Below are 13474 nucleotides of genomic sequence, written 5' to 3' on the forward strand. Positions count from 1 at the left end.
GAACATTTTCTGATAAACGGCTTCAAAAAACAAAACAAAAAGACCGGTTACATGGTCCCCACGAATCTAGATATTTACTTTCGGTTACAATAAAACAACCTCTGGCACTAGATCAAATTTGGCGGTTAACTGTCAAAATGCGATGTTTTTAAACATCCACATTTCACGGAAAAGACATTGGAATTTGTCTAGACCATCTCGATTAGAAAATATAAGTTGCACCATTTCATTCAGTCAAAAATGTTTAGAAATCATGATTCCAACATGTGCGCAATTGTATGTCTAGTAACATTCGGGGGCAGATAACTGTGGTATTGAGTCATATATCTTGGGAATTCACAAATATGCAGGTATATTAGCTTATTCCAGTTACGAAGGGAGCACATGAGACTCTCAGTCGGTGAGCGCACCGACAGCCGCTCAATACAGGAAACTAGGTGAGTGACGGTTGAGGCTGCGGCGTCAGCAGCTCCGTTAACGAGGCGTGACTGGCGCTCCTGCATCAGTCCGCACCCCGATCCCCGGCCACTACCCGTGACAACCAAAGGCGAGAAAGGCTGGAACCATGTGTCCATAGACATATCACTATAGAAATGCTCAATTTCATATCCGTTCTATAATGAGTTCAGCTTTGTTATTTTGTATCACTAGATCTATTTCGGTTTCTAACATTAAACAACCTGCCGCAAATAATCGTCGTCGGGTCTTAGAGAACTACCTCTTCGTTGTCAATGTTGCTACGGCCACGGCTATGCTGAAACAACCTGGGCGTGAGCCTCAGACGATAGCAGCTCCACAATGACTGCGGACCAGGCGGCCCGAATTACCTACGTGATTAATTCTCAAGTGTCTCGGATCCTGAATTAAATTATGAAAAAAACTTCTGCTTGTTTTGACAGCTCGTTTGTTTTCTGCCGGCTTTACTGTTTTCTGACATCTGTAATTCAGCCGACCTTTATAAGAACTGAAGTATATGGATGCTTTCTACGAAAGTCTTGAAATTTAGTAACTGCACGGCATTAAACCTGTTCACGGATATGGCTTTTTTCTTCCCGTACAAATCACGATTTGTCCCACAAGCCGGACACGCAGACGAGATACATGACGTAGACATAATTCAGAATACGCAGCTTTCGTATTGTTTGAAGCATCATTACTTTAGCTACATATTTTTTTTTAATATTTTCAAACTTCGAAAAACATATAATAAAGGTAAAGATTAAAAAAAAGTAATGATATATATAATTTTTATATCAAAGTTGTGCACCAAGTGAAGTAAACAGATCCCCAACACATACAGTATTGACCCCCATATAGAAAAATGAACCCCTAGGAATAAAGCATTAATACAAAAAAATGGGACCGATGCTCACAAACGTTAAGATTAACCTATATGAAATGTTAGCTGCATGTAAGTGTTATGATATTGAATATAAATAATGAAAATAGATGTAACATAAATAATACATTCTGTTTGTTAATATATATAAAACAACATATAACACAGTGTAGTAAATGAAAGGAAAATATATACAAATAAGACCGATATGTAAATACTCATTAAAGCTATTTTATAGAACTATCAAATACTTAGTATCGAATAGTGAGCATAAAATAAGAAATGATAAATAAATGATTAAAATAATAATAATATTTCAAACGAAACAAAAGTTTATAACATTGACGCTCTCCGTTTCTTGAAAATCTTGAAACAATGAAAGCCATGCTGAAGAGCTTAATAATGAAAGCATAATTCTATAATTCCATAATTACAAGTAAAGTGTTGTGTCTTAATGCGTTCTATATGTTATATGGCTATATTTACACCTCAACTTCCATTCCTTAAATGAACTGCCTTTCGGCAATTGCGTTCTTCAATCGATGAACGCAACATCTTCGGATATGTTCGGATCGTAATTCATTGCATAACAATATACATGAAAGCTATTGAGCTATTGATCTTGTTATTGGTTTTATTGTGTCTGCAGGTCCCGTAAAATATAGATCAACATTTTTAAAAGTGTTAGTTTATTATATTTTAAATATATATTGGTACCAGAAGTTTTTTAATTTTACGTTTTAAAGTGATTTCAAGTGGTTGATCTTTTCCCGCGTTATTGTGTCATTTGAAAAAAATGTTTCCGGTTATAGTCGGGTCGTTCTATTTACAGAATGCGTAAAAACGGATTACTGAAAGGTTTTCTTAAATGAAATGAAGTATTTTTTTAACAATTCTTGAATGAAATAATGAACTATTGGTGTAAATATAAGGAATGAATTGCGGGGTTGATGTCATTATCGGGGATATGAACGCAATTGGGTTGGTCAAAGTACGCGTGGAGTCCTTCGGACTCCACACACATTGTCCAACCCAATTGCGTTCATACCCCGATAATGACATCAACCCCGCAATTCATTCCTTAAACGAATTTTCATTTAGTGCCGAATAAACGTCATAATTGTTACACATACATTATATGCTTTAGTTTTTTTTCTATTTAGAAAAAAACCCGGGGCCGCCCTGTCAATATTCTATTGGGGACATTATCTTTTGTTCCATTTGGCTGCACTCTCATACAAAAATACACAGAATTTGAACTCATGTCCCCTTGATCTGTTGTCTTACAGATACTGTTGCAGAGTTTTATATTATGTAGAAACAATTATTATAAATGCGCCAGGTCCACATTCGTAAATATTGAGGTTTATTGTTAGAGGAGAATTGAACATCCTTCAAAACAAACTATCATTTTTAAAGTGCATTATTATCTAATTGGAAATTGGCGGATACAAACCTGCATTAATGGTATACAGCGTAGTTAACAATTAATTAAACTTTCTTAATTTATCTGTAATGACGCAATTAAATCCTGTCTGAGATTTTGTAGGATATGAGCCGCACAATTGTTTTAACAGTATTATTAAAGTCCAACGTGTTCGGATTGATATCCCAGCGATGTAAAATGAAATTATGTTTCTTTTTTATTTATAAAACCTGCGAGCAACTGGATTTATTGTTTCGTACTGGCTAGATATCGTATGCACCGCCTTTTCAAGTTCACTGATTTTCTTAGATTTTTTGTCTGGTTTAGTTTTTGAGCCATCGCACTAATTTACCTTCACGAGGATTGTAAAGTATTGCTTTCTGAAAACTTACCATTGATGCAGTTATTGGTGGACGGACACACGAAGAAGTTGGAAATTTCTAGAGATTCATTTACTTAAAAACAACAAAGCTATCAAAGCTTTGTCGAGTCCGGCGGCGCGTTAGAAATGCGCCCTCTAACATAGGCTATTGGGAAAAGGTTATGACGTCAGGGTCCGCAAAACAATTATCGTATTTATTCTAAATACTTTAAATTACTTTAAATAAACGCAAATCCTAGATATGCAACTTTCTGCATTTTTCCAACAATTCAGCGTTGAATGTTAGGACGTATATTCGTTTTTATAAAAGTCTACACGAGCATATACCCAGACATATTTTATATTTATTAGATATATGTTTTGCTCCAAACTACCATATAGTGGAAACAGTCTGAAACAGAAATGTTTAAAGAATAACATCAAGCTGGTATGCCAATTTATGAAAATACCACAAGATGGACTCATCAGGAAAGCACATATACTGTTGGATGTCCAAAACTGGTTTGGGCCAAAAACGTCTAAACGGTTCTGCTGACGTAACATGATAGTAGTGTATATATGTGCAGCCTATTGCTGACGTCATATTATGGTATTGTATGTATGTACAGCCTATTGCTGACGTAACATGATGGTATTGTATGTATGTACAGCCTATTGCTGACGTCATATTATGGTATTGTATGTATGTGCAGCCAATTGCCGATATAACATAATGGTATTGGTAGTGTATGTATGTGCAGCCTATTGCTGACGTAACAAAATGGTATTGTATGTATGTGCATCCTATTGCTGACAAACCATGGTGATATTGTATGTATGTGCAGCCTATTGCTGACGTAACATGATGGTATTGTATGTATGTGCAGCCTATTGCTGACGTAACATGATGGTATTGTATGTATGTGCAGCCTATTGCTGACGTAACATGATGGTATTGTATGTATGTGCATCCTATTGCTGACAAACCATGGTGATATTGTATGTATGTGCAGCCTATTGCTGACGTAACATGATGGTATTGGTAGTGTATGTATGTGCAGCCTATTGCTGACGTAACAAAATGGTATTGGTAGTGTATGTATGTGCAGCCTATTGCTGACGTAACATGATGGTATGGTATGTATGTGCAGCCTATTGCTGACGTAACATGATGGTATTGTATATATGTGCAGCCTATTGCTGACGTAACATGATGGTATTGTATGTATGTGCAGCCTATTGCTGACGTAACATGATGGTATTGTATATATGTGCAGCCTATTGCTGACGTAACAAAATGGTATTGGTAGTGTATGTATGTGCAGCCTATTGCTGAGATAACATGATGGTATTGTATGTATGTGCAGCCTATTGCTGACGTAACATGATGGTATTGTATGTATGTGCAGCCTATTGCTGACGTAACATGATGGTATTGTATGTATGTGCAGCCTATTGCTGACGTAACATGATGGTAGTGTATGTATGTGCATCCTACTGCTGACAAACCATGGTGATATTGTATGTATGTGCAGCCTATTGCTGACGTAACATGATGGTATTGGTAGTGTATGTATGTGCAGCCTATTGCTGACGTAACAAAATGGTATTGGTAGTGTATGTATGTGCAGCCTATTGCTGACGTAACATGATAGTAGTGTATGTATGTACAGCCTATTGCTGACGTAACATGATGGTAGTGTATGTATGTGCAGCCTATTGCTGAGATAACATGATGGTATTGTATATATGTGCAGCCAATTGCTGATATAACATAATGGTATTGGTAGTGTATGTATGTGCAGCCTATTGCTGACGTAACATGATGGCAGTGTATATATGTGCAGCCTATTGCTGACGTAACATGATGGCATTGTGTGTATGTGCAGCCTATTGCTGACGTAACATGATGGCATTGTATGTATGTGCAGCCTATTGCTGACGTAACATGATGGTATTGTTTGTAAGTGCAGCCTATTGCTGACGTAACACGATGGTATTGTATGTATGTGCAGCCTATTGCTGACGTAACATGATGGTATTGTTTGTATGTGCAGCCTATTGGTGACGTAACATGATGGTATTGTATGTATGTGCAGCCTATTGCTGACGTAACATGATGGTATTGTTTGTATGTGTAGCCTATTGCTGACGTAACATGATGGTATTGTTTGTATGTGCAGCCTATTGCTGACGTAACATGATGGTATTGTTTGTATGTGCAGCCTATTGCTGAGATAACATGATGGTATTGTATGTATGTGCAGCCTATTGCTGATATAACATGATGGTATTGTATATATGTGCAGCCTATTGCTGACGTAACATGATGGCATTGTATGTATGTGCAGCCTATTGCTGACGTAACATGATAGTATTGTATGTATGTGCAGCCTATTGCTGACGTAACATGATGGTATTTTATGTGTGTGCAGCCTATTGCTGACGTAACATGATGGTATTATATTTGTGTGCAGCCTATTGCTGACGTAACATGATAGTATTATATGTGTGTGCAGCCTATTGCTGACAAACAATGGTGATATTGTATGTATGTGATGCCTACTGCTGACAAACCATGGTGATATTGTATGTATGTGATGCCTATTGCTGACAAACCATGGTGATATTGTATGTATGTGATGCCTATTGCTGACAAACCATGGTGCTATTGTATGTATGTGATGCCTATTGCTGACAAACCATGGTGATATTGTATGTATGTGATGCCTACTGCTGACAAACCATGGTGATATTGTATGTATGTGATGCCTATTGCTGACAAACCATGGTGATATTGTATGTATGTGATGCCTACTGCTGACAAACCATGGTGATATTGTATGTATGTGATGCCTATTGCTGACAAACCATGGTGATATTGTATGTATGTTATGCCTACTGCTGACAAACCATGGTGATATTATATGTATGTTATGCCTACTGCTGACAAACCATGGTGATATTGTATGTATGTGATGCCTATTGCTGACAAACCATGGTGATATTGTATGTATGTGATGCCTATTGCTCACGTAACATGATGGTATTGTACAACTATTATATTATTATTTGGATCTTTTAAATGATAGTTCCTAATTCAAAAGTCGCTCAGAATAGAATTGAACTCAATAAAAAGACTATTCCAATTAAAGCATTTTTAAACATGAAACATATTTGAAGCGTGGTGCATATGAAAGACGTTTTGTGATTGCTTTTTAATCGGTGGTTCTAAGTATGGCTTATTCAAATATCATAACTTTTGAGATCTTAAAAGATTCGAGTCTCAAGTAAATATGCTAGAAATGCATATAAACTGAAGGGTATATAAGAATAACCCTGGTTGGTCCATAGAGGATTGGTAGAAATGATCATTAATTTGACACCCACTGATACTTTTATTTTGTTATAAGTGTTTACATTTCTTTTATTTTTAAATGAAAGGGAGGTAATTTAACAATTAGGTAATAGTTTGAAATTTGACGCAGAATTTGTTCACTTAATCCGGTTTGATTTGCTAAAAAAATAATAATTGTTTTTTAGATAGAGATTCTTTTCTAGTATATGAGTGTAGAAAATAGTTCACATTTCCGAGCAAGCATTTCATGGTATGAACTTAAATCCTCTTTTGTAATAAAAGGGGAAATAACTCTAAATGAATTAACTGAATATACGCTAAAAATGATAAGGTTTGCTACATAAACTGCATGCCATTTTCGTTATTACTATTGATTTAGTTTGCTAATATAACTTCGAATATATTGGAATTTGAAAATTGACGAATAAGAAACGTTGTTAATTGAATTGTCTGTTTGCTTATACATGTAGTCCTATCGATAGTTAGCCCCTTATCGTTCCATTCCACGTCTGTCAACCTGCGACCAGTTATTAGCTGGTCAAATAGTCATCCCATTATGACTGCTTGTCATACATTACCCGTCCGTCCGTCCACCCATTTGTATGACTGTCTGTGTGTCTGTCTGTCTGCCTATTTACATGCTCACTCGTACAACGGTACATGTTTCACACAATGTTATTTTTTTTATTTACACTCGTATTCTTAATATGTTCTTATGGTATTTGAATATCGCCCAAACATGAGTGTTATATACTACCGCGGTACATGGTTAAACAAACATGGCGTTTTCCGATATAAGGCGGAATGGAATACAGTACTAGAATTAAAGTAAGCATTCATCTTCGTGTGACAGGGGTTGGGGAGGGATAATGTGGAATACTATATATACCCTCCTACAAAACACCGAAGTCATCGCAAATTTAATAGTTTTTTTAAGATCCGAAGACCACATCATTTGGCCGCTTTTATGCACGGTTTTAAACGAAACACCAGACAAAAATTTCCACAAAATCCGACTGAAATGTCTTGATTACTGATCAATATTGTGTAAGACCATAAACTGTGCAATACAAAGCTAAATTATCAAATTATTTCAAAGAAAACCCGATCTTAAAGCAGTAGCATACCGCCAAATTATAAAACATGATGATAATATTGTAGCTGACAACGACAAATTTTTCATAGAAGAGTTTCATATCACAATTGATTCTTTATTGTATAATTGGACACCTGTATTATATGAATGTGAGTGTGGAATACAACAGATCTGCAATTTTGAGTTTGGTTTGTGGTCACCGAGCCGGCCAAGTGAGTTTCCACTTTCCTCCACAGCCTTAGACCACACTATCGCGTAAAATCGTGCCAATGATAGTGATTACTAATTATAATGTTGTGATAACTTGTATCACAATCGTTGTAAAATATGTAAGTATAAACTAACATATATGGACGCATACACTGAAATAAAGGTGAATTCGAAGGTGATCCGATCCCTGTATTAGTATGATAATCAAACATTATTTTCATTCGATTAATAAATAAGGTTAATAATATCATCTGGTTTGTATTTTGTCTTTCGTATATGAAATCTACTCACTATTGTCTTGTCATTTTCCTAAACCGTAAAACTATTTGAGGTGGCAGAGTAGTAGGTGTTTACTAATGACAATGTTTCCATTAACAGTTAACGTTTTATTAATTTCTATCCATAAACCCAACATGTCATTTCGTCATTTTTTATGTTCACACTTCTGGTTTAAAACAATTACTCTACTGCAAGCATTTTCTGCACAAAACATCATAATTATTTTGTACAATATATCGAAGCTAATAAAAAAAATCCAAAATTTAAACCTTAATTTGCAATGAAAAAATCACACAACTTACATTAGGATCCGTTTGATCTAAAAAGTCGTTTTGGTAGCTATTTTCCATGGTGATCATTGTAATTCGCTCTAGATGCACAACATGTATTAACAAAAATAACAACTAGTGTTTTCTCAACTGAACACAAATCTTCAAACCATAATTCACTTTATCAAACAATGCAAATATTCACAATTAATTTACAAAAACTGTATGTCCACACAATTTTACGTCCGTGCGACGCTAACGTCCAATGTGATTTGACGGCACGTTAGCGTTCAGTGCGCCGTAGAAACAACGTATCCCCATAATTCATTCGCCGATCTCGACTACTAATTAGCCCATGATAGGTTGTCAAACGCATAGTGAAAGTAAAAAACTCTCCGTGACTCAATGGTTGGAGTGGGCTGTCAGTCCGCGGTCTCAACGACGCCCCGTGGGCTGAACGTTATTGTTTCAACGCTTACACGAACGTTTACGTTTAAAACGTCGGAGACGTAAAATCTCCAGAATTGCATGTTTGATGTAACAAACATCCTTTGAACTCGCACATCTTACCTCGTATTCTTTTAATGAAGACAGGCGTGCGGTATAGAGGTATACTTTTCTCTTTGTAGAAAAAAATCAGTTGCATTTAAACGTTTCAGCCGTAAACGGAGTCGCCAATATGGCGCTTTCGTTGAAACGACAAAAGACATCTTAGCGAAATATGGATTAGAATGTTGGAAAAAATTCATATTAATTGCACATCAAAGGCAGATTAAAATGCTAGGACACCGCATATTTCTGAATAGTAGAAGTTTTTTTTTGTTCTGTAGCCGCCAAAAAAAGAAACAGTTTTGTGAGAAAAATGAAAACAAACATTTTGATCCCTGGTCGAGGCATCTGGTGGCTGGTTATGACATGTGGATGATTGACAGCAAAAACCGCCGCTTGTTTTTTATTGACAAGATTAACATGTGCCGAGTTTACTGAGAAAATATTGGGATAAATGGATTTTCATACCAAATGTTGCTTTTTGATTGGAATTTTCTTGCAAGAAAATTATGCTGATTTGTATACCGGTGTTGTAATTATCCTATTTAGTATGCTGTTGTTATTTTATTTCATTAGTATTTGAAAGTTATGAATATCTTCATATTGATTATAGAAAATAAATATTTTTCATGGCTGTGCTCTTTATGAATCTGGGCCTTTTATAATGCTTGAGTGACCAAAAGAGACTTGGACATATTACATGTGAATAATTTGTTTTCTTAAGAAAAACAAAATATTATACCGAAGTCTGACTGTTTCTTGCCTTTTTTACAAAGGATTTAAAACATATTATTCTACAGTGACATTAAGAGTCCAATACCCAGATTAATTTAAGATTTTGCTTTCAAAATTCCGACGTCTGTAGTTTTAAGTAAATATTTAATTTCAGTCCATACGGGTGCCACGTTGTATTTACATTTCCGCAGCAATCACATCAACTATCTGATATTTCGATATCAAAGTTTTAAAAAACAGAAATTTGGAAATGCAAGCTGGATGATTCTGAGATATGGTTCGTGTCGTGCCTGCATGGTGGATATTTCTGGGAAAATAAACGTACATCGTTAATTGGGTGTACATTGCAACCACAAACAGTTTCGGATTTACATGCCAGAGTCCAATTTCTTATACTTTTAAATGTCTAACACAGTGGTAGTTGTTGCTCTTACCTTCTTTTCTATTTTTCCTTTTCTTTCTTTTTTTGGTGGGGGGGGGGGGAGCGGAAGGAGGGGGGGGGGGGGGATCGGAGGTCCATTTGTAATATCGTATAATATCGCTCAGATATATAACTTACTTCAAAGTTTATTACATTATATAATGTTTTTTCTAAGAAAGTTTTATTTTGTATTGAATACTGGTATATATTGAACGTGATCACCATTCACAAATGACCTGTACATGGACATGGGCCGGTATTCGAAACACATCTAAAGTAAATCCTTAACCCCTTTCCTTATCTATAAGTATTCAACTGGTCAAATGATATAGCTTTTGATAATGTATAACTACTACATTACTTTCATAAAAGTTCATAAAATTCATGTTTATTTTTTGTATATAAATACTTTTTATATCTTTTAATTTAAATGTGAAGTCGAATTCAGTTTAACATTTTAAGTAAAATTAAGATGTTTAATAAAATACCTGCCCAACAATATTAGTACCAATATATTGACAAAGTTTAATATCATATTAAAATCATTGTGTTGACAGTGTGGATATAAACCTGATATAAAGACAGCTTTTATTGTTTTCTTCCGAACAAATATTTTAATATCTTAATCACATTTTCAGGGAAAATCTGAATGTTCAGCATGTTCTACATGAATGTAAGCATTTGTATGAGTTTCTGTTTCTTCCAGTACTTCACGTTTGACAGTGGATTTCTCATCAGAAAATCCAGAGAACTGCTACCACATATAAGATAAGATCAAGAACTTTCTGAGAAACCACTCACAGGCATTAGATCACATCTTAATTGTGCGAGTATTAAAACGTCAGCGCTAACCGGAATTTTGACAATGAACTCAACCGTATGATATTGAATCTGGATTAATATGTAAAGGAATCATTTCAAAATGTGTTAATGAAATCTTGCTTTCTTATTTTAACATAGAACTTAAAATATCCTGAATTAAGTATATAAGATAATAATTTATAAGACCCAGTTTCAAGTACGTTTTTGTATGTGTGTTTTAAGATATTGAATTAGGAGAGTAGAAAGCTTGTTTTGAGACATTACAAGTTGCGGAACTAAGTTAAATACATGGTTTTAATGCTAAAATATTAATAAGTCAAACAGAAATACGTGTATAATGCTCGGTTAACCTTATTGATATTTACTTAAATCATATTTTAAATGTGTCTAATAATATCCGAATCGCAGACTCAGCTTTAATTTCAAATTCCAGAATCTCAAGCTGTTCGAGGCTTATGTCCGCTTAATTACACATATAACGTTGTGTGTGAACACATATCTCATAAGCCTTGTTACATGTGTTTTCCTCCTTAATAACTAATCAAGGACAATATGGGTTGCAAAACGTAGCCTATTTAAAGCCAATTTATACTTAATATTCATTTTCGCTTAAAATGTGTTAAATGTGTTTGTCTGCGAATTAATTACAATACTAAAAAGAAGTATTACATAGAAGTAGTAACACCGTTGATATAATGAATAGAAATGAATTCTTACCGCCACAGAGTCGAAGAAACTTGGTATCGCGTACCCCGACAGTCCGACAGGCATTCAGTGGTCACGCGGATGTCCGTCCGTATGTCCGCGCGGTTCAGGTAGTTCCAGAATTCGCAAAAGAACAGATTCGAGGGTCACACTTATTAAGGTGAACTGGTTCACTATTAGTTATAAAACACTGTTAACAACTGGAAGTAAACACGTTTTTAGGCGTAATAATACAATTGTTTAGGATAGTAAATATGTAATATCAATTGTTATTGAAATATATATCAGTAGTTGTGACAGTCGCTATCACTCAGGTGCAAGTCCAGTTATTGAATATTTTCGATGATATATCTTATCAACATTTGTCTCCATGTATAAACTGAGATTTCAACATAACGTAAGAATGAGAGTTTAACTCGAGTTAACAAGAGTATTCGCGCTGTACTCCATGTTACAGGCAGTGAAACAACTTCACTACATTCGCTCACATGATTGGGCCATGTTAGACACGGCAATTTTCCTATTGGTTCTCCTACCTGAAGGGCGCATTGTAGTACAAGTATCGTGTTCCACGCTCCGCCCTGGGGCGGGCACATGTCTGGCCGCCTCGCCGCACCATCAGATGAAGAGGCTGCTCAATTTTCTGGCAAAAACAGCAAATATTGGAAATCAGATCTCAATAGAATGTGAAAGAGGGCTGTATTTAATTTCATTAAATAGCTTTTAGTTACATTTTGTATGCAGAGTCGATATCATCGGTTCGTCACTTTGCATATTAAAGCCCGGCTTAGTCCGAAAAACAATATTAGTTGCTTTAACGGTTCTTGAGCTTGACATAAGTGGATCGGGCGGGGACAAAAGCCTTTATAATTTTACAATCTTGTACACACGATATTGCTTTTCAATGTTCCCGAAATCAGGAAGATTTTGCGGCAGAGAAATATAAGAATTTTCGTAACGAGAACTCCATAACTTAAAAACCTTACTGTAAAGTTCAGTCAAATATTGAATTGAATTGAATGTTCTGCTGTTCTATAGTCTTTAAGTTGCTTTTGATAGTGAATTAATCAAAATCAATTTACGCTGGACATGGCATTTTATACAAGTCACCACTGCCATTATTGTTATTTCTACAAAATGTATGTTTTATTAAAACTGTACTTTGACGAAGCAATTAATTCAAAGTCAATGTCAAAAGTCAAGCAGAGTTTATTTCATAATGTATGGCAACTGAGGTATATACAGTACACATACATGGCATGGCGGCAGAAACATGTTTAAATCTAGAATGTGATGCCCAACATGGGTATGAATTCAACATGAAATCTAACTTACTAGACAAGTCAAGTTTTCATTTTGAATAAAATTGTCAAAATTAGAATTTATTTTTATTATCTTCGTGTGCATGTCTGTTTTATACATGTCTTTTTTAAATAAAGGGCACAAGTCCCGAACAATATACATGGAAAATTAAATAAACGAACAAAAATAACATGGTTCCAAAACAGATTTATTCTATAAAAGCAAATGGTCCCATACAAATTTTTATTTTAAAACCATGCACCTGTTGTTGAAACTTTGACATTCAGGAATTCATATACTTTTAAAAACAATAATTTTATAATTATTATAATTTATCTTATTTAAAGTTAAATCTATATCAACATATATAATTTATATTGAAGAAATATATCATGCATTTGTTGCAAACCAATAAATATATGTACGATTAATATTATAGTTAACTAATATTATAATATTATTTATCTTATACACCTCAGCAACAAATACAGTAAGAACAACTACAACACCGCAAGAAACATCAACAACACCAAACATAGATCAATAAATAACAAAAACTACAAAAAAGCAACAACAACAACCACGACGACGAGGACGACTAC

At 34.9% G+C, this 13474-nt stretch overlaps 1 protein-coding gene across 2 annotated transcripts in view; it reads right to left on the minus strand.

Moving 5' to 3' along the window:
* The window catches only part of LOC128242511 (iroquois-class homeodomain protein IRX-6-like), a 31168-nt gene extending 19195 nt beyond the window's left edge, over positions 1-11973 (minus strand). Inside the window, exon 1 of one of the 2 annotated variants that reach the window (XM_052959682.1) lies at positions 11583-11973. In XM_052959682.1, coding sequence (XP_052815642.1) covers positions 11583-11636 — 54 coding nt within the window. In that variant the 5' untranslated portion in view covers positions 11637-11973. Of the gene's footprint in view, positions 1-8371; positions 8399-11582 lie in introns of those variants that run through there. The other variant, XM_052959684.1, reaches the window with a different exon arrangement.
* Positions 11974-13474: the final 1501 nt, after the last annotated feature.

The sequence above is a fragment of the Mya arenaria genome, chromosome 8, assembly GCF_026914265.1.
Source record: "Mya arenaria isolate MELC-2E11 chromosome 8, ASM2691426v1".
NCBI lineage: Eukaryota > Metazoa > Mollusca > Bivalvia > Myida > Myidae > Mya > Mya arenaria.